This window comes from Nothobranchius furzeri, chromosome 16 (genome assembly GCF_043380555.1).
Source record: "Nothobranchius furzeri strain GRZ-AD chromosome 16, NfurGRZ-RIMD1, whole genome shotgun sequence".
Classification (NCBI taxonomy): domain Eukaryota; kingdom Metazoa; phylum Chordata; class Actinopteri; order Cyprinodontiformes; family Nothobranchiidae; genus Nothobranchius; species Nothobranchius furzeri.
Genome location: NC_091756.1, coordinates 61,219,369 through 61,243,976, shown reverse-complemented (window position 1 = coordinate 61,243,976; position 24,608 = coordinate 61,219,369). Strand labels below are relative to the sequence as shown.

The 24,608-nt window shown below is 42.8% G+C and overlaps 1 protein-coding gene across 5 annotated transcripts in view; it reads right to left on the bottom strand.

Annotated features, from left to right (window-relative positions):
- The window catches only part of lpp (LIM domain containing preferred translocation partner in lipoma), a 275,115-nt gene that overhangs the window by 68,423 nt on the left and 182,084 nt on the right, over positions 1–24,608 (bottom strand). For all 5 annotated transcript variants that reach the window (XM_015962371.3, XM_015962372.3, XM_015962374.3 and 2 more), the window contains one exon: positions 7,644–7,740. In XM_015962371.3, the coding sequence (XP_015817857.3) occupies positions 7,644–7,740 (97 nt within the window). The remainder of the gene's footprint in view (positions 1–7,643; positions 7,741–24,608) is intronic.

Below are 24,608 nucleotides of genomic sequence, written 5' to 3'. Positions count from 1 at the left end.
TCAACACAAACAAAACAGAGAACGTATTCAAAATCTGGATGATTCAACAACCCAAAACTTTTATAGTCATCTCGTCATCGCCTGCTGCTGAAAAGTGGGTGATAATGTTTTTGCCTGTTTGTGTTCTTTTGAAAACTATATCATGAACCACTAAATGAATATTAAGGACGCTCAAGAGTGCGGATGCTCTTCTGCAACTAAACATTTTTGGCGCCAACACAATTCAAGATGGTTGCAACAGTCAACTAGGTTTAAGATGACTGTACCCCGTCAGTTTTATAAGTATTGAGCTATTATTTGTTTTTTTTAGTAGATTTTCCCAAAACATCCCACTGTGAACTTCATTAAGTGGCATGCTGTCTCAAAAATTCTGTGATTAAAGGTGTGGTATTCGTTCTTGGGAAATGCTAAAATATATTTAGACCAAAATAAAGAAATGAAAAAATAAAAAATTCACACGTCTGACATGCATCTTTCTTCAGACTCGCCCCGGTTGGAAGCATCAGCAGCGTGAAACGGCAGCAGATCGGTTTACTTGCAAGCTTTAAAGTGGTCTTTTTCACACCGGGAGAGTTTAGGCAGCGGCACGGTTTCCTCGCTATTCTCTTTGCTGGACTCGTGAGATCACAAGATCCCTCGAGACTTCAGGTAACGGTTTGTTTAAGCAATTCGCAATTAAACCAAAAATAAGTAAATCACGTTTGATTTCGCTGTTTAATGACATATATAGTAAATGGTAAATGGCCTGTATTTGATATAGCGCCTTCTAGAGTCCTGGAACCCCCCAAGGCGCTTCACAACACAATCAGTCATTCACACATTCACACACTGGTGGTGATGAGCTACGATGTAGCCACAGCTGCCCTGGGGCGCACTGACAGAGGCGAGGCTGCCGAGCACTGGCGCCACCGGTCCCTCCGACCACCACCAGCAGGCAACGTGGGTTAAGTGTCTTGCCCAAGGACACAACGACAGCGACAGACTGAGCGGGGCTCGAACCTACAACCTTCCGTATACGGGACGAGCTCTTAACGCCTGTGCCACCGTCGCAGAAATATAAAATATGACGTTGTTCCTCTCCACCGCCAGAAATAAAGCCATGAAAACACACCGCAGCACTTCTGGAACAATGCTGTGAGTAAATAAGCTGGTTGGTCACACCTAAGCTTCATTTGTATGAAATTGTATCGTTGCAATACTTTTATTTTGAAAATTAGCGGGGATTTCACACTGAAACTGTGTGATTTCTTGTCTAGCCTTATGTTAACTGCAGAAATTGGCGTGTCCTACAAGTGGCTCGTGGCAAAAAATGGAACCCGACCCCATCTTGCATCAGGGCAGCAGTAGCTCAACAGGTTGAGCGGGTTGTCCAGTAATCGGAAGGTTGCAGGTTCGATCCCGGCTCCGGACAGAGAATTCTGCTGTTGTGTCCTTGGGCAAGACACTTAACCCACCTTGCCGGACCGGTGGCGCCCGTGCTCGGCAGCCTCGCCTCTGTCAGTGCGCCCCAGGGCAGCTGTGGCTACATCGTAGCTCATCACCACCAGTGTGTGAATGTGTGTGTGAATGGATGAATGATACACTGTAGTGTAAAGCGCTTTGGAGTCCTCACTCTGAGAGGCGCTGTACAAGTGCGGCTCATTTATCATTTATCTTTAGCGAAGCGGTGTGCCGTTTCTGGAACGCACCTGAAAATTGCAACATCACTGCTGGTTTTAAACTGTCCATAGACTATAATAGATTCTATCTGACACAGTGATCGGAACCGTCTTTTAGGCTTCAAGAAAGTCCTACAGAAAGCTGTGGATGAGGCTTGTCCATCTTTTTTTACACAGTCATTGGTCTAGCCATGCTCCATTGTAGCCTCAGTAAGTCTGCCATTGGCCCAGACTATTTTGTGTTGAGCCAATCACAGTGCTCTGTTTGTTGGGTGGGCTTAACGTTTAAAGGTAACGTTAAAACTGTGATCGCGAGATACAAGATTGTGTTGGTCCAAAGACTGGGTGGATTTCAACAGTTCACGGTCATTCTATTTATATTTACATATGATGGCTTGCCAGGCTGAAACTTTTATGTTGTAGAAGCTAATCTTGAGATTTTGTTTGACACTTTCTTCTCATCAAGATTAGAACAAAATTGCTATTCTTCTTTTAAATGAAATAATCCTAGTTTAAAACTCAAGGTAGTGAAATATATGCATTTGTTTAATTAAAAAAATACAACTTCATTCATATAATAAGCCTGAGCAGCGTCTCATCAGTTCAGACTCGGTACTAGGAGGAGAGTCTCCCAGAAATAAATGGTGAGGTAGTGGCTGGAGCAGCTTCTCGGCTTTCCCTGAATAATGCATACCTGCACACGCAACTCTGCAGCCTCGAGCCACTTTCTAAAAACAGCCTTCCAGTGTTGCCACACTAATTTAGTGGGTCACTAAAAGGCCTAAGCTGGGAAACCTTCAGCCACTTTGTTCTATTAACCCACTATCCCACATTAATTTACTCAGCCATGAATCCTGGGAGCAGATTCATTTTCCATGAGGAAAAACAGCTCTTTGCGAAGGGGATAATGAGTCTGATCGATTCATCATTAGCTAAATATTTGTTGAACCACTCAATAGATTTTAATCAAACTCAGTCAATGGTTGTGTATCTACAACTGGGTAAACTGTTGGACTCAAACAAATTCAATATACTTTTATCTAACCTTAAATACAACAAAGATATTTGACAAATATCGAGTTGTTGTCTTAGTAACTATTAAAGTCCCATCACACACTTTCCATGTGACAATTGAGACGTTGTTGTTTAACTGCTGGTTAACCGTCCTTGGAAAATATATCTCAAAACACTGAATGAATAAGCAACAGTAATAGTTGGAAGCACAAGAAACGTACACGGCTTTCTGCACTAATGTTCATACAGCTGCACCGATGAAACATGAAGAAAAGAGAAGGCTTTACTTCACAAAAACCTTCCTGTAGCTACATGTGAGTCTGGTGCTAATTCAGGCATTATTATGGGGAGGCTGTTGTCATGCCAGTAATACTTCCAGCTGAGAGTATGGCTCCATTTATAGCACAACTTATTGTTTAGTCCTCTTCCAGCAAAAGAACAAGCTGCAGAGCGAGTTTTACAGTTACCCTGACCACTGAGTAAACACATGACCACGATGAGTGCTATCCGACATGGACGAGGCTCATCAGCCCCGTTAAAAATTACTGCATTTTCTGAAAAATATACAATATGTAAAATGTTAGAATATGGGACAACAAGTTAAAGAGCAAGTCACCCCCTACCAGAGTATACCTCCACTTCCATTTCTTGTTTGAAATATGTGCCACAAGGAGGTGTTGCCTGGCAGACCGAGAAGGAAGAGCTGCTAACACACGCACACACACACACACACACACACACACACACAGGCTCACAGCGGCATTGCAACGTCACATGGCACCAGCTAATGTCATAGAGTGCCTTTTTACCTGAAGAAGGGGCAAGTTTTAGGCAGAATGTTTCAATTTTAACTAAGATTTTTAACTAAAATTATTGACTACATGTGTCTACAGCATGATAAGACATTCATTCATATAGTTTATCAGCCAAGAAAAGTTGATTTGGGGGTGACTTGCTCTTTAACTTGTGAAAAAGAAATATGATATCTTCTTTTATGTTTGTTTGCCTTGAATAATGATCAACAACTTTTAAAGTGGGATTCTGAAGAAATGTTATGGACAATCAACAGCTTGGTGGAAAAAAATATCCTAACTAATATAAAGCATAAGTAAATGCTGCTGTCGTGTTTCTGGGCAAGACCCACCTCGCATGCTGGTGGTCGGAGGGACCAGTGTGCCTCAGGGCAGCTGTGGGTATGTTGTGGCTCATCATCACCAGTGTGTGAATGAGTGTGTGAATGGGTGGATGACTGATTGTGTTGTAAAGTGCCTTGGGGGGTTGCAGAACCCTAAAAAGGTGCTAAACAAATACAGGTAATTTATCCTGCTAAATACATAAACATCCTTACAGGTTATGCAAATACTAATTCGTAACTTTAAAGGTGTAGAACACTGAAAAACATTTTTAATTAGGGCTGCACGGTATTAGGAAAACCTGCGATATTCGATAACAGTGCTTAATATTGCAATATCGATATTACTCGCGATAAATGAACAAATACTAAAGTATGCAGTGTTGATGTCGTCTGGCGTGTGACGTCTGCTCTGGGTTCAAAGCAAACAAAACCTAATGCATGAATTCCATTACAACATAACATTTTGATTGCAAAAATATGCAGCTGCACCTGCTACTGTATTAGCAGCTGCACCCGCTACTGTATTAGCAGCTGCACCCGCTACTGTATTAGCAGCAGCACCTGCTACTGTATTAGCAGCTGCACCCGCTACTGTATTAGCAGCTGCACCCGCTACTGTATTAGCAGCTGCACCCGCTACTGTATTAGCAGCTGCACCCGCTACTGTATTAGCAGCTGCACCCGCTACTGTATTAGCAGCTGCACCCGCTACTGTATTAGCAGCTGCACCCGCTACTGTATTAGCAGCTGCACCCGCTACTGTATTAGCAGCTGTACCTGCTACTGTATTAGCAGCTGCACCTGCTACTGTATTAGCAGCTGCACCTGCTACTGTATTAGCAGCAAAACAACAAACTGCATGCATGCAGTTTCTCAGTGACTTTAAAACATCACCTCCACCATAAAACTTTTTCTGATGCTCCAAATACAGAAAAACATCCCTTACCAGGGTTTTTGAATAAATAAAAATATCTGAAAATAAGTTTAAATATTAAATAATAGTTAACATCACTTAAAGGCAACAGCAAATTCTCTCATTGCTACTGAGCATTTTCTCCACTTATGTGGTTATGATATAAGGCTGTTGCTGTAACTGGGAAGTGAACTGTGCTGGGCCAAACTAGGAGAATATTAAGATTTTCTGAGGGAAAGAGAAAAACAATTGTCTACCTTTCAGAAGAGGAACTGGCAAAAAAAAAAACTACATGGAAAATATGTGAAAACGTTTGTTTTTAACCCCAAATTGAACAAGTTTACCTAGATCTTAAAAAGCAGCTCAGATGATGAAACTGAAACTATGATTCTGATAACAAGCTAACAAATTGAACTAGCTCCTCTAAGCTAAGCGGCTAGCAGAGCTTCTGACTGACAGTTTATGTGCAGCAGCAAATCAACTATCCTGATTAACAAGGTTATAAAAGCTCATAAATGAAAAATCACTTTGATGTGTGGGGGAACTTTTCCAGGCCCTCTTTAGCAGGGTGGGACTGGGAGGAGAGTGCTGTAGCCTTTTAGCTGGAAGCTAACCGGAGCCTGGGGCTAACACTAGCGACATGAAGGCGGGGTGGTTCACCGGCACGTGTCTGAGTCAGCCCGGTTATTATCAGCTGCTTAACGACACCGAGCGGACTCACGTTCACGTTTGAAAGCAGCGCTGATTCCAGAAACCTCAGCACAAAGTGCGTTCGTTAATCTGAGCCAGCATGACGAACACGGGAAGCGAGCGGCAGCGGAAAGCGGGGGCGGAGCGGAGATGGTGGAATTTTGGGGTAAGGGTCTACGTAGGGGGCGGGCGTATTACGTGAACGGACCCATCTGATTGGCCGCATATCAGAAGGGCTACATTTGATTGGTCAAATAATACTTCCGCGTAAAAAACAGAGTTGGTTTACAAAAAGGTGATGTATGACACGGATGGAAATGTTTGAACCAAACATTTATCGCCGTTTTTGACGTGCTTTGCGACGGGCCTATCACACGTCCTGTTATCGCGATGACGATAATTTTTTGATATATTGTGCAGCCCTATTTTCAATGAATATTTCTGACTTAAATCAGTTACTCCGAGTTTTTCATGCAGGCTGAGCATGTCTACTACACCTATCTCCTGCATTAGCTTCTGAAATAGACGGTCAAACTCTAGAATTTGAAAAGCCTGACAGATCTATGTTACACTGTCACTTAACTCAATCACTGCCAGCCGTTTCCTGATCGCTAACGGCCTTCGCTGCCAGCGTTTCTCACCGTTTTTACTGTGTTTTAAAGAGTCACAGAACATTGAGCGCTAGGATGATGTCGACGCCAAAACAACCAAAACAAAGCGGAGACGCACCTCTTACATCAGGAAGAATCCGTGTGTTTCGAGCGTTATCCATTCTTTCATAATCCGTTGTCGAATTGTGATCGGCAGACGCTTTTCCGGTTCGCGCCTCACTTTTTTTTTACAGGAACGGTCCAAAACGATTTCCTAATACATGGATGGTCTGCTTCCTGATCATGCAACGTGTGACGTATGTGGATGAAGATCGGCTTCAGGGCTGAGATGTTTGTTCTCTCAGCGCGGGGGCTCGTTCTGATGCTCAAACAGTAAAAAAATGCAAATGACGTCATTGGCAGTGAACGGTTGGATCTAAAATGACGACTTTAGTCGTCAATGGCAATGTATTGATTAAATGAGTGTTCCACATCTTTATCTCTGACTTAAACTTCATATTCCATGGTTACCTACACAAACTAACAATGAGAGTACAACCAGGAGTGTTGCAGTAACTGCAAATAACCACAGAATTCTGTTTAAGTAGCCATGTAACCATGACGGAGTAGAAGCTTTTAGGATTACGTTTGCATGAAAATGTTACACCATGTACCAACTGATACAGGTACTGGAACTATAATGTGGTTATTTAAGGCTGAGGGCATTTACTCTATGCTTCTGAATTATGTTCATCTAAAACTGATATTTTTGCATCTAATAATAAAGTACATGTTAGTTTGTAGAACCAATCAGAAGTCTGGATTTGACTGTTTGTTCAGAACTAAACCTGTTCTGCTCCAGATCCCGAAACTTATTCAGAAAAAACTCAGATGTTTCTCCACAAACACAGCAAAGTGTTTAAAATGACACAACAATCTATTTTTACACACAAACTCAGACAAGAGACCTAAATTATGAAATGTTAAAAGCTTTCTGCAGAAAAAAAGTTCACTTGTCCAGAAAAAAAACTTACAGATGCTAAAAGCATAGAGAAAAATAAAATAATAAACTATTCTCTTCCTCTGACCCACAATGGTTGCAAATATAAATATATTACAATAAAAATAAATGTGAAAAAATAAAATGGTATTAGTGTGAAAACATCTTTGCTTCGTGCTGGCAGAAATGTGAGCTGGGTAACAAGTTAGGCAGCTTGATGAACGGGCCGGCCTATGTAAGAGAACGTTTTTGTGATTAACATGGTCAACAGGTTTAAGAATGATAAAAATATTAACTGTGACAAGATTTGTTGTCTCAGATGTTTTGGTGAATTCCAGAATATTCAGAGGAAGGATCAGATCAATCCCATCAATGCAAAGTTCCCCTCTGTCATTCAACATCAACTTCATCAAAAGTTACTTAATAAAAAATGATGGCCTCACAACAACCATGAATAAATAATGGCACCTAAACATCCTCCAAGAGGAACTCCTTGCAGCCATCAAGAACATTTTGCTGAAGAACAGATTTTCCTAGGCATTTAGAAAACCTTAAAAATAACTGGTGTCATTTTTTGTGTCAGCAATTTTTAATATATGAAGTTAAGCTAAATAACAGAATGAGATAAAAAACTGCTTTTTACCAAAATAGTCCTCAGATGGAGGGTTGTCCATGTCAAACAGCATCTTCTTCGTTAGGCGTTCTAGCTCGTCTTCTGGATGAGCCACAGGAGTGCTCGCCTGGAAAGCAGACAAAATAAAATCAAGGTGCTGAGGGCTGCAAACAGTCAAAAATAAGCATTTAACGTAAAGCTTTGTAAAGAAAGAAAACAAATGCATTTTAATGTTATTGATGATAGAGTTTCTGGAGGTCAAACAGAACCTGCTCAGAGTAATTAACATGCTGTGTCTGGCCCTCAGTCTATGTTCCCCTCTGGTATACCTGACCCTGGTTATGCCAAGCCCAGGTTTTCTTATAGTCAGTAAAAAAAACAAAAATAATACAGAATTAAAAAACAAACAGTGACCCCGGCTACTCTTGGGTGGGACAAAAGTTGACAGCTAAAGCAAAAAAAAAAAAAATAAATAAATAAATAAAGTCACCCATCAGAAGAAATCTTTTATAGTGTGTTGTGTAGGTGAAAGGTCAGGAGATGGTTATTTAGACGTTTTCCGAGCACAATCAATCAATCAAAGCTTTATTTATAAAGCGCCTTCCGCAACCCTGTCAGGAAGCCCAAAGCGCTGAACATGGTACAGTTGTAGGTAATTATATTGAATAAATCAACAATAAAAGCAATTCAAATTACAAAATACAAATTACAAGATAGATGAAACATTCTGGTAAAGGACAAATGTGTAAAACAATGGATTGAGTGAACCAATGAAAACTGTGAAATAAATTCAACATAAAAGAGGGCAAAAATCAAACATGTTCAGGAAACGCCAAGCGGAGGAGGTGTGTTTTTAGGTGATTCTTAAAGACTGGCAGAGATGGGGACAGCCTAACTGAGGGTGGCAACTGGTTCCAGAGAGACGGTGCTAGGACTGAGAAAGCCCGGTCCCCACGGGTACGACACCTAGAACGAGGGACAGCGAGCAGGCCTTGGTCGGAGGAGCGCAGAGCGCGTGATGGGGAGTGTCTGTTCAGGAGAGTGGCCAGATAGGGGGGAGCACCACCCTGGAAGAAATGATAAACAAAGACGAGGATTTTGAATTGTGAGCAATAGCAAACCGGAAGCCAGTGCAGGGAGGCCAGAACCGGACTGATGTGGTCCCGTTTCCTGGTCCCAGTCAGGAACCTGGCTGTGCTGTTCTGCACAACCTGTAGGCGACGCAGTGATGACTGACACAACCCTGCATAGAGAGAGCCGCAGTAGTCAAGCCTAGAAATTACAAAGGCATGCAGTACCCGCTCCAGGTGGGCTCTCGACAGCACAAAGGGGAGCTGAACATGAGCTCTGTACCGGGGTGAGGAAGGGATGACCCAATGCTCTAAAGATGTCTCTTGTTGGGGTCATTCAAAGCGGCCCATCTATTTTTATTATCATGCAGACATCTGTATTCGGCATTGTGCTGCTCCTGACATTTTCTGTCATTCCCCCTCTGAGCCTGACAATCCTCTTCTCCTCCATCACAGGTGCCTGTTTGTCCTCTTTGTCCCCATGGCCGGTACTCGATTCTCCATGAGCCTTTTCAGAAACAGAGACACAATGATGGCTTTCCCCAGATCTTGGATTGGCCAGATCTTTAGAGTAGGTTTGATTTTCAATATCCCAACATGGTCTGAAATCTGAGCTGACCTTTTAGGAGCTCCTAATGATGACATCTGGGACCTGGGTGGATGTTTGAAAACTGTTTATGTACACATTTATTCATGGTTTCATGTGTCACATGAAGGAATCTACAACGTCAATGACGGGTTTAATTAAAACATACTTCTGGATTCAGAATGTAAGAGTCATTATCCTGGTATTATTGAACGTGTATTAATTGTTTGCATTTAATCTTTTGATGCCCCACTTGGCTATAATGAGGGCTCAACTGAACCCTGTGTTTGTCATTAAAGTTTACGCACCCAGTAATCAGATATTTGCTTATAAGAGTGTTGTTTTTAGAGTCAAAATGTCAAAAACTATTTAAAAGCTTTTGTGTTTTTATCTAGTGAGAATGTAGCAAAGTGCAGGTTGCAGTAGCTGAGGTTCTTTGAATAACAGGATGCGTGATTAAAATGGTGAAGGTCAGTTTTGTAATTAACAGTTTGACTTATCATTGGATGGGATATTTCACTGCTTTATTGCCAAAGCAACACGATAATACTGCATGTCAACAGTACTACAAAGGTTACACATTTACCGCTTTTTTAGACTGAAGGATTTCAAAAAAAAAAAAAAAGCAAAAAATTTAAATTCAGTAGGACCCAATTCACAAAAAGGTGGTTGTTTGGCCTTTGCAGATACAAACTACAGTTTTGCTTCTTCATCCTAGATAAAGTCCTTGCAAATGGACATTTGCACCTCATTCTGCACCGTCAAACATTTTCTCTTTGCTTGTGCAGTTTGTTCACATTTAAATGAGGTGTTTTGTATGCATTTGAAGGCCTCATTCACTAACAAAAAACATGTAATACTTGCCGTTTTGAAATATGATCAGTCACTGAGTTGCAAATGCATACTTCACGTGAAAATGTACTTTAACTCCTATCGCCTGCATTAGAGTTCAGATTTTATTTATTGGCCAAGTAAAATTACATTTATAAGGAATTTGGCTTCGGTAGATGTTCGCTCTCTAAAACATACAACAACCACAATAAATGAGAATAAAAATACCTAAAAACACACACGAACATGTATACCCACACACATGTTCATTTACACACACACACATATATACATACACACACACACACACACACACACACACACATATACACACACACACACACACACACACACACACACACACACACACACACACACACACACACACACACACACACACACACACACACACACACACACATATCCATAAGCATACTGACTAAGTATAAAACTATAGTAAAAGGAAGGTAAAAGAATCTACAGATTCAGGAGAGAAATGGTTGAAGGAAAGAAACTGTTCTTGTGTCTGGTAGTTTTTGTGTACAGTGATCTATCGCGTCTGCCAGATGGGAGGAGACGGAAGAGAGTAGATGCAGGATGTGTGGCATCTTGGACAATATTCCCTGCCTTTTTCCTGCTCCTGCTGATGTACAGTTCCTGGACAGAGGGCAGCTGGGCACCAATGATTTTTCCTGCTGTTTTAATAATACGCTGTAGTCTGCATTTGTCCATTTTTGTGGCTGACCCAAACCAGACAGTGATGGATGAGCAAAGTATGGATTCGACTGCAGCAGTGTAGAAGATGATCAGCACAGGGTATCTGCAGGTTTAAGGGAGCCAAATTTAAGACTTTTTAAGACCTTTTTTAAGGCCACTTTGACCGAATTTAAGCTATAATTCCCAGCTGTTGCCTGGAACCGGTGCTAACCACGTCGCAAACGTGGAATTAGCCATCCAGTTACCATTAAACTTGCACTTCCCCATGGCGCAAGTGCCCACTAGCTTAACCAGCTAATGTTCTCATCTAAAAACAGCCCCCTTTCACAACCAACTGAATGTGTACATTCCGCTTACGCCAACATCATACACAAAAAATGCTGAACACTAACTAGAAAATCATAAAAATTTTATAGAAATAAAATAATCTTGTTTATTGGGTCTTTTGTCATTTAAGACCTTTGGAAACTGTATTCAAGGATTATTTGTCATTTTTAAGGATTTTTAAGACCTTAAATTTGGAAAAGCAAATTTAAGACTTTTTAAGGACACGCGGATAGCCTGCAGCAGCTGTTGTGGTAGGCCGTACTTCCTTAGTTGCCGTAAGAAATACATCCTCTGCTGAGCCTTTTTGAGGATGGAGTTGATGTTTGTCTCCCCCTTCAGATCCCTGGAAATGATAGTTCCCAAGAACTTGAATGAGTCCACCATTGACACTGGGCTGTTGGATATTGTGAGGGGGGGCAGCACTGTGGGAAGATTCCTAAAATCCACGACTATCTCCACAGTCTTAAGGGTGTTAAGCTCAAGATTGTGCTGACTACACCAGACCACCAGCCTCTCAACTTCTCGCTGATAAGCAGACTCATCACCATCCTGGATGAGCGGTGTCATCTGCAAATTTCAGGATTTTTACAGCTGAGTCCTTAGCTACAGAAAGGTAAAAGGTAAGATTTATTTTGGTCGGGCAGTGTCAGAACAGGTATGTTAGGACAATTCCAACTAATTTCTCTTCTAGTCACGATTGTTAGGGCCCCTGCCGGACAAGCCCACATGTACAGTCAGGTCCATAAATATCGGGACATCGACACAATGCAAACATTTTTGGCTCTATACACCACAACAATGGATATCAAATGAAACGAACAAGTTGTGCTTTAACTGCAGACTGTCAGCTTTTATTTGAGGGTATTTACATCCAAATGCGGTGAACGGTGTAGGAATGACAACAGTTTCATATGTGCCTCCCACTTGTTAAGGGACCAAAAGTAATGGGACTATTGGCTTCTCAGCTGTTCCATGGCCAGGTGTGTGTTATTCCCTCATTATCCCAATTACAATGAGCAGATAAAAGGTCCAGAGTTCATTTCAAGTGTGCTATTTGCATTTGGAATCTGTTGCTGTCAACTGTCAAGATGAGACCCAAAGAGCTGTCACTATCAGTGAAGCAAGCCATCATTAGGCTGAAAAAACAAAAGAAACCTATCAGAGAGACAGCAAAAACAGTAGGCGTGGCCTAAACAACTGTTTGGGACATTCTCAACAAGAAGGAACGCACCGGTGAGCTCAGCAACACCAAAAGACCCGGAAGACCACGCAAAACATCTGTGGTGGATGACAGAAGCATCCTTTCCCTGGTGAAGAAAACACCTTCACAACAGTTGGCCAGATCAAGAACACTCTCCAGGAGGTAGGTGTGTCTGTGTCAAAGTCAACAATCAGGAGAAGACTCCACCAGCGTGAATACAGAGGGTTCACCACAAGATGTAAACCACTGGTGAGCCCCAAAAACAGGAAGTCCAGATTAGAGTTTGCCAGACAACATCTAAAAAAGCCTTCACAGTTCTGGAACAACATCCTACGGACAGATGAGACCAAGACCAACTTGTACCAGAGTGATGGGAAGAGAAGAGTATGGAGACGGAAAGGAACTGCTCATGATCCTAAGCATACCACCTCATCAGTGAAGCATGGTGCTGGAAGTGTCATGGCGTGGGCATGTATGGCTGCCAGTGGAACTGGTTCTCTTGTATTTATTGATGATGTGACTGCTGACAAAAGCAGCACAATGACTTCTGAAGTGTTTCGGGCGATATTATCTGCTCTTATTCAGCCAAATGCCTCAGAACTCATTGGACGGCACTTCACAGTGCAGATGGACAATGACCCGAAGCATACTGCAAAAGCAACCAAAGAGTTTTTGAAGGGAAAGAGGTGGACTGTTTTGCAATGGCCAAGTCAATCACCTGACCTGAATCCGATTGAGCGTGCATTTGACTTGCTGAAGACACAACTGAAGGGAAACCGCCCCAGGAACAAGCAGGAACTGAAGACTGTTGCAGTAGAGGCTTGGCAGAGCATCACCAGGGATGAATCCCAACATCTGGTGATGTCTACGTGTTCCAGACTTCAGGCTGTAATTGACTGCAAAGGATTTGCAACCAAGTATTGAAATGTATAAGTTTGATTTATGGTTATTCTGTCCCATTACTTTTGGCCCCTTAACAAGTGGGAGGCACACATGAAACTGTTGTAATTCCTACACCGATCACCTGATTTGGATGTAAATACCTCAAATAAAAGCTGACAGTCTGCAGTTAAAGCACATCTTATTTGTTTCATTTAATATCCATTGTGGTGTATAGAGCCAAAAATGTTAGCATTGTGTCGATGTCCCAATATTTATGGACCTCGCTGTATGTTACAACCCAGCTTGTGGGACCACAACAAAAAAGGGGTATTTTGGGGGTCTTAAAGTAGATATAATAAAAACAGCTTCCAAAAGGCCTCACAGACAGGAGCACTTGAGGTGATCTCTGTGACTTTGCACCAAGCAGGCTTTTATCCTGCACCCACAGGTGCAGCCACTCAGCACAATCAGGTATTGCACAAAGCCAGGCCATCATCATACATTGTTACATCTAAATTAATTTGTCTAAAACAAAGTGAATCATTTATCTACACCTCTAATTACCTAACAATTTATTCTCAGTTCAGCAGGCACAGAGGCCCTCATCATGGCTACACAGGAACAGGCCCTGAACACCAGGGGCCAAGACCCACCACACCAGACAAGACCCAAGGTGTAGGCTGTGCACAGATGCCCCTGAGACAATCCACCACATAACTGCATGGTGTAAGATGCTGGCAGGGAGAGCTTACATGGAACGCCACAACCAAGCGGCCGGCATTGTGTACAGAAACATCTGTACAGAGTATGGACTGGAAGCCCCAAGGTCAAAGTGATTAACACCCCCTAAGGAGGTTGAGAACGAGAGAGCCAAGCTCCTGTGGGACTTCCAGATCCAGACTGACAAAATGGTGATGGTGAGCCAACCGGACATTGTGGTGGTGGACAAACAGCAGAGGACAGCCATTGTGGTTGATGTGGCAATACCAAGTGACGCAACATCACAAAAAAGAAACATGAGACACTAGAGAAGTACCAGGATCTCAATGAAGAACTTGAGAAAACCTGGAGAGGGAAGACATCGGTGGTGCCCGTGGTCATCGGAGCGCTCGGGGTAGTGACCCCCAGGCTGGAGAAGTGGCTAAAGTAGATCCCAGGAAAAAACATCAGGCATCTCAGTCCAAAAACGTGCAGATCTAGGAACAGCTAAGATAGTGCAGAACCCTCAAGCTCCCAGGCCTCTGGTGGAGAACATGAACTTGGAAGAATGAGACCAGCTGCGAAGGGTGAGATGAGAATTTAATTTTTTTTTACATGTTTTAACAAGCACGGTAAATATTAAAGGTGCATTATGTACAGAAGAAGTAAAAATTACACCCTGTGGTAAAATTTGGTTACTAAAACCACTTTAAACAAATCTGGATGTCACTTTGAGAAGATGGTTTGGACCCAAAATGCAGCAACCCAGGATGACACGAGGCAGGAGATGATGTACGGTAAAATCCTTTATTTGTGAAGGATGAACAAAATAAATCCAGGCAGCAAGCCTAAAGTCCAAAAGTCCAGAAGGAACAAAAGCCCACCTAGAGCACAAACTGGAACGAGGCACAAAGCTCACACAGAGCATCAGAACACGCCGACAAACAAACAACACTGACAACGACAATGGACCGACAAGAACAATGAGACAAGGAGAGGCTTTATACACTGGGGCTGGAGTGATAGGAAACGAGGAGCAGGTGTGTGAGGAACTGGCACAGGTGAAAGCAATAATGAGGAGAGGAGCAGAGCAGGACACCAGACCTGACTGGGAAGGACAAACACACACACACCTACACATACTGACACACACACAAACTCACACACACAAATACTGAGCTGGGGAACAAGAGGCTGGAGCTACAACTAGAAGGGCTGAGGATGACTGGATGACACAGGACCTAGGAGGAATGATTTTAAAGGGCTACAACATAAGACACATAACAGAGAAGCAGACAAAGGACACATGAGGGCGCAAAGAGAACACAAAAGGGAATCCAGAGAGGGATGGAGAAACATTGGGAGACACATAAAGGAGGGGGCAGACGCAGACCATGACACCGGAGCTTTTTGCCAGCTGTCGTAAAATTACAATTACAATTGTATTAGCTCGCAGAGGACACGGCACCCTCCCACACTCACTGATGGTGAACAGTAGTTACGTCTCTCCTTCCTTTGTTTTAAAAGGAGAAAAACTGGGAATCCCCACAGCCAGCTGGATATGAAATACGTTTCAGTAAAACCTTCCTTCCAAAATTACTGAAACACACGTTTTCGGGATGTTCTCACTGTAAATTTCTCACCATTTTCTTACATACTGCACCTTTAATAGCAAAAAAGGGTTCAAACATATTGTTAATCAATTACAGTTGTGTTTTAATTAGTTAATGTCTTTGACGCAGAATATCACTTTTCTAAATTGCATTAAGATATTAGAAGTTTTTTCCTTATTCCTCGATTTCCCTTGGAAAAAATAAACTTTTCCACAAACCAAAGTGATGTTTCTGCTCACGTATGGGCCAATGACTCGATGCCATACATGTTTTCTTTCAGAAACGCAAAAAAAGAACATCTGGTATAAAAGGGTTCCTTTTCATTAATTTGCCTTAGAAGTTGTCAAACTGAGTTTTAAGAATAAGTAGCTGCGGCTTTAGCAACAATCGAACCTGCAGCCTGGACGTTGTAAAATGAGTCCAGCCGATGGTTTATATCCAGAGACGGTGAAGAATGCTGAGCTCTGCTTACTGTCCACCGTGTATCAAGCTGCAACTAAACTTTATGATGCATGACTGCCGCGTGGCCCGGCTCAGGATGCAGCGTGGTGATAATAAGCCCTGCTGTTTGGGCTTCTGTTAACTCAGACGGATCAACACGTTCGACGTGACAATCCGTCCGCCACACAGGAGCCCAGAGAGCAGCTGGCTCGGGATTCCTTCACACCTCCTCAGCGAGGCCGTACTCCTCTATTGCCCCCTCTAATGACCTGCCTCTTCTGAGTAACGCAGGGTACGCAGAAAGAAGCTGAATTTAGACAAGTTTCACTAAATTAAAAACTAAATACTATAAATCTCTTTAGTGCTCTCTCAGAACTTTTTCCTGCAGTGTTGTTAATTTGAGACAAGTGAACACCGTTCATCTTCGCGGCACATCAAAAGCACGTCAGAGAGGGAAAAGAACGTCGCTATTACCAGAAACAGACTTCTGAGTTTAAGCTTCATTTATATCTTATCCACTCTCCGCCGCCCTGCAGCAATGCACTGCCAGAGAGTTTAAAGCACCTTGTTAGGGAGTCTTTTGTGACAGCGCGGAATAAATTTTCACTTGAATAAGAGAAAGAAATTGCTTCCCTGCGTGCTTTATGATTGCTTCGCAGCTCCTGTTCAGCTTTTCAGAGACAACAATGGAAGCTGTAAAGCAGCTATGCGTGCCGCAGATGTGATTTTTCTAGTTATGTCTGGCTCGGTTCAGCAAATTGTTTGCCTGTGCCCTCAGGACACTCAGCCCCAGTTTCATTGAAGTTAGCGCTTAAATTTGGCGGGGACTGGGTTAACAGCTGCACCTGTTTTCCTGTTATGTACACCAGGTGTGAAGAGGCTTACAGGTTGAGGTGGTCTGAGGTTCTCCTGAAAGACGTCCAGATGGAGCATCAAACACCCTCAGATAGTCGGATGATGATTTTTGTTGTGCTGCTAAATGCCAGAGCACTTACAATCACAAACAGCAATAACTCTGTAAGTGCAGCCTGACAAAGTCTGGGAGCCGATCACTGCCCGACTGCCACATCTATGAATAAAGCTGTGTGCAGCACTCACTGTGGCATTGGCATTGTGTCAGAAGGGATTAAGAGAGGAGAGGAGCGGGGGGAGGGGGGGCGGGTCCTGATGTGCTCTCACCTGATGCCCTGACAACATTGTGTCCTGCTAGGAACCAAACCTCAGGCCCTTTCCATCCTGCTCCTGCCGTGGTGACAGAAACAACAATTCTCAGGCCGTCAGAGCTGTACTTGTTACGGGAGGTGCAACAAAGAAGTGGAGGAAGCTGTAGCTATTTACACCCCCCCCCCACCCCCCCCCACCCCCCCCACCCCACCCCCGTGCTGCAGAACAAGGAGAATGTCCAGATTTCATTAAGAAGAAGAAGAAGAAGAAAATATCATTTCTATAGCGCCTCTCAAGACAAAAATCACGAGGCGCTTCACAAAAACAAACAAAAAAAAATGTTAAAATATAAAAAAGCATTTAGAAAATGTTTAAAAATATACTTAAAATGAGCAAAAATGGGCAATTGGGATTTAAAAGAAAACATGTTAAGAAAGAGAGAGAGTGAACAGGAAAGAGGGTAATCAGTGGATCCTGAGGAAGGTGGAATAGGTGGGGAGAGCAGAATAAAGAGAGAGAGGTGAAGAAGGTCATACAAAAGCCAGCTTGAACAGGTGAGTCTTCAGCTGCTTTTTAAAGGAGACCACTGAGTCCACTGATCTCAGGCTCACCCCGGCTTTCCACGGGAGCCGTCAGCAGGACGTCATAGCTGCTGATAGGAACCGCTGTGGTCAACAGAACCTTTTCCACCGGAGCCGTCAGCAGCGCGAGTCGGCCGCGTCTCAGGAGCAGCATGTCGCGGCCTTTACGCGCCGGTTCTATTTTCTACGCGCGACGCCTCTGAAACGGGTCAAGTTCGACATTTTTGGGGAAGGAAAGACAGGAAATCGGACGCGGAAATGAAGAGAAGCTTTCCGAGATTTTCAGAATAAAGAACGTACTGCCTTCTGGTTGCTTTACTTTTAAAAAAAGGTTACTAACTGTGCGTCCCCGTGAGAAGTTATCACCTAGCTAGCGGTCTCCTTTGTTTTTCAGGTCCGTATTGGCAATTATAAAACGGACAGAACATAAAACACAAACCATGTTGTAGTTTTCTCCTGCTTGTTGTCGTGTTTACTGACGAGGTCACTCGTGTGACTTCGTGCTCTGTCGGTGACAGCTGCTCCCCTGCTGCTTCGCGTCTCGTGGGAAGGGCCAAGCAGCAGCTTACGCGAGCAAGACGTGCTGCTGCAGTAACGTGCTGCTGACGGCTCCGGTGGAAAGAAGGGGTCAGGGGGAGAGAGGTCCAGAGTCTAGGGGCCACAGCAGCAGATGATCTGTCACCTTTGACCTTTAGCCTGGCGCTGCACAACCAGTAGGCTTTGGTCACTGGACCTCAGGGACCTGCTGGGGGTGTAGGGACTAAGAAGATCACCAATGTAAGATGGTGCTTGTCCATGTAAGGCCCTATAGACCAGAACCAGGATCTTGAAATGAACCCTGAAGTTGACTGGCAGCCAGTGAAGCTGGAGGAGAAGCGGGGTGATGTGGGTGTGTTTGGAGGACTTGGTCAGAAGCCGAGCACAGGCGTTCTGAACCACCTGTAGACGGTTCAGGGAGGTTCTGCTCAGACACGTGAAAAGAGAGTTACAGTAGTCTAAGCGTGAGGAGATGAAGGTGTGGAGAACTGTCTCAAGTTCAGAGCGGGACAGAATGGGACTCAGCTTAGCAACGTTCCTGAGATGGAAGAAGGAAGAGCCAACAAGAGAACTGACATGAGAATCCAGGGTGAGAGCTGGGTCAAAGGTCACGCCAAGATTCCTGACGGAAGGTTTGGTGTGAGAAGCAAGCTGACCAAGAGAGTCTCTGACTTTGGGAACCAGCAACATGAAGGGCTTTATTATTTTTTTTCATTCAGTTTCTCATTTTCAACTACAACGGTCTTCTCATACGATGGGTTAGTAAAATTTCAATATTTGAGTTTTAAGAATGCCCAAAATGTGTTTTGGGAACGCCCCGCCAACAGAAGGTCCTTGGAGGGTGATGAACAGCAGACGGATTGGGCTTCCTTGCTAGGACTGCTCCCCCCTGAGACCTGGAGGAGCAGTTAAACGAGTACAAGTGTGAGATTATGAAGGTGAGGTGCACGATTGAGGGCTGAAGCCGTGCCACCTTGAAAAAAATAACTAAAACAAACGCTGAAGACTTCTTTTTGTCATTTTGAAGCGGAGAGAGTCCAACTCAGCCTCTGGCTCGACCCAACAACTCAGACAGGACTTTCCTGATTTTCCTTTTCATCGACAGAAAACACATTTGCCATAAAGATGAAATGTGCAGGCTGAGCAGCCTGTGAGGTGAACATTTATTCCTGTTTCATGGTTTGGTTCAAATCCAGGTAGAGATGAGATTAAGAACAACTCCACACACCAGACAGCAGGAAGAGTCCGATCAGAGAGACGCTAAACGTGCAGCCATCCTTCAGCTGAGCAGAGCTTTGCTCTCTTCACGTCATGCTTCTTGCTCCTTTAAACAAATGCAGCCGTCCTACCTTTAGTAAGAGCTCAACGCTCCCTGCACCATCAGCACAAACTGAGGAATACATAATCACTTCCAGCCATATTTATCCACAGATTAAATGATGATGGACTTTACGATGGAAAATGCTCTTTACTGTCTCCACAGCTGCAGCTTTCTCCGGCTTGTAGAGACGTTTCTGTCGCCTGTAAATCTCACATCCTACTTGTTTTTTATTTCTCTTTTCTGAATCACAAAGGAATTATCTGAAACGGACAGAAGGTGTACAAAAGAGAAACAGCTTATTAAAGGGTGATAATAAAGACAACAACAGCACATGGACGATGGCATTAGGAAAGGTTCAGGAGGGACCGAGTCGTTATTAATGGATTGGAAATGCCTAAAAATACACATCTGTTGCTGCAGAACTAAGGCCTAGTCCACACGTAGCCGGGTTTTTTAAAACGAATACCCGCCCCTCCAAAAACTTGCATCCACACCACCGCGTTTTAAAACAAAACTCTGTCCACACGTACCCGGATAAATACGTTGTTAAGGACATGCCAGACCTGTAGGTGGCAGTACTTCCCCCGTTCTTAACCTCGTCCTTCGTCTGTGGTCTTCCACAAGGAGCAGTAATTCCTCTTGCAAAAACAAACAAGCAGAAAGCGCTTGGACGATTGATAAAGCGAGCACAGCTCTGAGGGCATCCATGATGCCGGCTAGTGTAAACACAGGTCGCACACGTGATGTCAGCATTTTTTGTCGCGGAAAGTGACGTTGCGGACCTTAAAACTCCGGTTTTGTCTGTCCACACGCAGACACCCAAAACGGAGAAACATATCTACGTTTTGGCAGATCCCCGGCTACGTGTGGACAGGGCCTAAATCAGTGATTATAGCTGCTGAGGGGACTAGATTTGACTAAAACAATGAAATGATCAGTCACAGTATCCTCTCAGTGTGTGTGTGTGTGTGTGTGTGTGTGTGTGTGTGTGTGTGTGTGAGTGTGCGTGCGTAATACAAAAAGATGTCATCTTAAATGTCATGTTTATTGGTTCTCAGGACATTTAAACATCACTTGCTAGGTTGTAAACTGATCTGGATAAACCTGAAGACATCAACATCACGTTGTGTTCAGGCTGATCTGTGGAGATTTGACCCTCCTTGATCTACTTCAAACTGATTTTACTTCTAAGGTCACAACCCTTTCTTTAGCCATTAGCCATTACTAAAGTTTCACTCAGTAATAACAGATGTTAATTGCCAACGAGCTAAAATTCCAGTTTTCTAAACCACTTGTGCAAACTTCAGACTCCTCGTCTTTGTTTATCATTTCTTCCAGGGTGGTGCTCCCCCCTATCGGGCCACGCTCCTGAACAGACACTCCCCATCACGCGCTCCTCTGACCAAGGCCTGCTCGCTGTCCCTCGTTCTAGGTGTCGTACTCGCGGGGACCGGGCTTTCTCAGTCCTAGCACCGTCTCTCTGGAACCAGTTGCCACCCTCAGTTAGGCTGTCCCCATCTCTGCCAGTCTTTAAGAGTCGCCTAAAAACACACCTCCTCCGCTTGGCGTTTCCTGAACATGTATGATTCGGCCCTCTTTTACGTTGAATTTCTTTCACAGTTTTCATCGGTTCACTCTATCCCTCGTTTTACCCATCTGTCCTGTACAAGAGTGTTTCACCTTATTTTGTAATTTGTATTGCTTTTATTTTTGATTTATTCACTATATTTGTACTTCAACTGTACCATGTTCAGCGCCTCGGGCTTCCTGACAGGGTTGCAGAAGGCACTCTTATAAATAAAGCTTTGATTGATTGATTGATTGATTGATTGATTGATTGACTTGTATGTTTCTGCACAAATCAGGGCTATCAATCAGCTTTCAGTCTGGGATCACATGGATGACCACAATGAAAGAGTCTGAAGGGGTTTGTTACTTAAAAGGGATTTTAAGGCTACTTTAAAGTTGTATTTTTCATTTTATTTTATTTTTTTACTGTGAACAAGCACCATTTAACATGCTGTAGGCACCTTCCTGAACAGCCTCTGTTCGAAGAAGTCGAGTTGAAGTTCAACAGGACTGATGAACCTGTAGCTAGTCACTGTATTCCAATCATTCAAATGACATTGTTCCTTAAAATCACTCATTATTTTCTGCTGAAGAACTGTGTGTGTGAAAAATTAAAGGTTTATAAACTAAAGAGGAATAAACTGCTAAGAAATGTAACCCCTCAGCATTCCAGCCCATGGGACTGAACCCCATTGCGTTCATTAAACCTGGAAATTTAAGGAGTTATGATACGGTCGCTGTTTAAAGATGACGGCAACAAACAAGTTCACAGCTCATCAATTTTCTAGGGTAGAAAAGCTATTTCTACAAACTGAGGCTGTCCAGGAGCCTGTGTAAGGCGTGTAGCTTTTATAATGAATCCCACTTCGGAAAGGCTGAAAGAAATCTCTTCAGCTTTGTAACTTCACGTCCAGCGCGTAGCTCTGAAAGAGCTGCATAGCTGGTATGAATAAAAAAAGGTTTTCTTTGCACTGAAGCCAGTAAAGCTGTAAAAAACATTGACCTGTATTTATCTGTTCAACTAGCACTTCAACACACACTAAACAAAACCTGACAACACCACAGTTTGTTCATGTTAAAGGAAATACCTTTTCTTCTTCTCCTGGAATGTTGTGATTTTGAAGAAAGGTGATTTCTACCTGACGGCAAAAACGAAGCAGAAGCGGAACATAAAAAAGCACTAAATCAGAACCTCGTCTAGCACCAATAATCTGTAGTTGTTTCCTGTGTGACATCATTGATTTCTCACATCTGGGAGTCATTTATTCTCTTTTTGACAACTTTGTAAAAACTGAGGTTTGCAGACATTTGTTCTTGAAGGTGGACTGAAGTATTTTAGCCAAGTGAACGTGTGAGCTTAAATTGTGTTTGTAACATTATTTTTCATAATTGCACTGCTGTTAAATTGTTGCTGTAATTCAGATCATTGTCTAAATGATTCAGTTTTTCTCACCTGTCAGACATATGGCCTCACAGACTACAAGGAGCCCAGATCATTACCGCTCCACCACCATGCTGACAGCTGGGATAAGCCGTTAGTGGTGATCTGCTGAATTTGGGTTTCACCAAAAACGTTGCTGCTCATTATGACCAAACATTTTCACTCCAAATTAGTTTGCTAGAAGGAATCATTTCTTGAAGTCCTCTGGTTCGCTCGTGTGGAAAATGACAAACCTCAGCAGCGCTCACATAGCCTATGTACAGAGACCAGATGAACCTATTTTATCATGTCAAACCTGTGCTGCTCCTGCAGGGATGTGGGTGTTGGACCAGTCTGTCAGGCAAAGCTCTCGATTTACCGGTCAATCTACGTTCCTATCCTCACCTATGGTCACAAGCTTTGGGTAGCGACCAAAAGAACAAGACTGTAGATACAAGTGGCTGAAATAAGTGTTCCCTGCAGGGTGGCTGGGCTCTCCCTTAGCGAAAGAAAGAAAGAAAGAAAGAAAGAAAGAAAGAAAGAAAGAAAGAAAGAAAGAAAGAAAGAAAGAAAGAAAGAAAGAAAGAAAGAAAGAAAGAAAGAAAAAGAAAGAAAGAAAGAAAGAAGGAAAAAGAAAGAAAGAAGGAAAGAAAAAGAAAGAAAGAAAGAGAGAAAGAAAGAGAGAAAGAAAGAAAGAGAAAGAAAGAAGGAAAGAAAGAAAAAGAAAGAAGGAAAGAGAAAGAAAGAAAGAGAGAAAGAAAGAAAGAAAGAAAGAAAGAAAGAAAGAAAGAAAGAAAAAGAAAGAAAGAAAAAGAAAGAAAGAAGGAAAGAAAAAGAAAGAGAGAAAGAAAGAAAGAAAGAAAGAAAGAAAGAAAAAGAAAGAAAGAAGGAAAGAAAAAGAAAGAGAGAAAGAAAGAAAGAAAAAGAAAGAAACAAGGAAAGAAAAAGAAAGAAACAAGGAAAGAAAAAGAAAGAAAAAGAGAAAGAAAGAGAAAGAAAGAAAGAAAAAGAAAGAAAGAGAAAGAAAGAAGGAAAGAAAAAGAAAGAAAGAGATAGAGAGAAAGAAAAAGAAAGAAAGAAAGAAAGAAAGAAAGAGAGAAAGAAAGAAAAAGAAACAAGGAAAGAAAAAGAAAGAAAGAGAGAGAGAAAGAAAGAAAGAAAGAAAGAAAAAGAAAGAAAGAAAGAAAAAGAAAGAAAGAGAAAGAAAGAAAGAAAGAAAAAGAAAGAAAGAAAGAAGGAAAGAAAAAGAAAAAGAAAGAAAGAAAGAAAGAAGGAAAGAAAAAGAAAAAAGAAAGAAAGAAAGAGCACCTCTCAAGATAATCACAAGGGGCTTCACAAAATAAACTATATAAAATATTTTACAACAGTATTAAAAATATGTTTAAAAAGAGAAAAACATATAGTGAATACAAAATGTAAGGAAAAGCAGAGAGAGAGTGAACAGGAAAGAGGGAAACCAGTGGATCCTGAGGAAGGTGGGATAGGTGGGGAGAGCAGAATAAAGAGAGAGAGGTGAAGAAGGTCATACAAAAGCCAGCTTGAACAAGTGAGTCTTCAGCTGCTTTTTAAAGGAGACCACTGAGTCCACTGATCTCAGGCTCAGGGGGAGAGAGGTCCAGAGTCTGGGGGCCACAGCAGCAGATGATCTGTCACCTTTGGTCTTTAGCCTGGTGCTGCACAACCAGTAGGCTTTGGTCACTGGACCTCAGGGACCTGCTGGGGGTGTAGGGACTAAGAAGATCACCAATGTAAGATGGTGCTTGTCCATGTAAGGCCCTATAGACCAGAACCAGGATCTTGAAATGAACCCTGAAGTTGACTGGCAGCCAGTGAAGCTGGAGGAGAAGCGGGGTGATGTGGGTGTGTTTGGAGGACTTGGTCAGAAGCCGAGCACAGGCGTTCTGAACCACCTGTAGACGGTTCAGGGAGGTTCTGCTCAGACACGTGAAAAGAGAGTTACAGTAGTCTAAGCGTGAGGAGATGAAGGTGTGGAGAACTGTCTCAAGTTCAGAGCGGGACAGAATGGGACTCAGCTT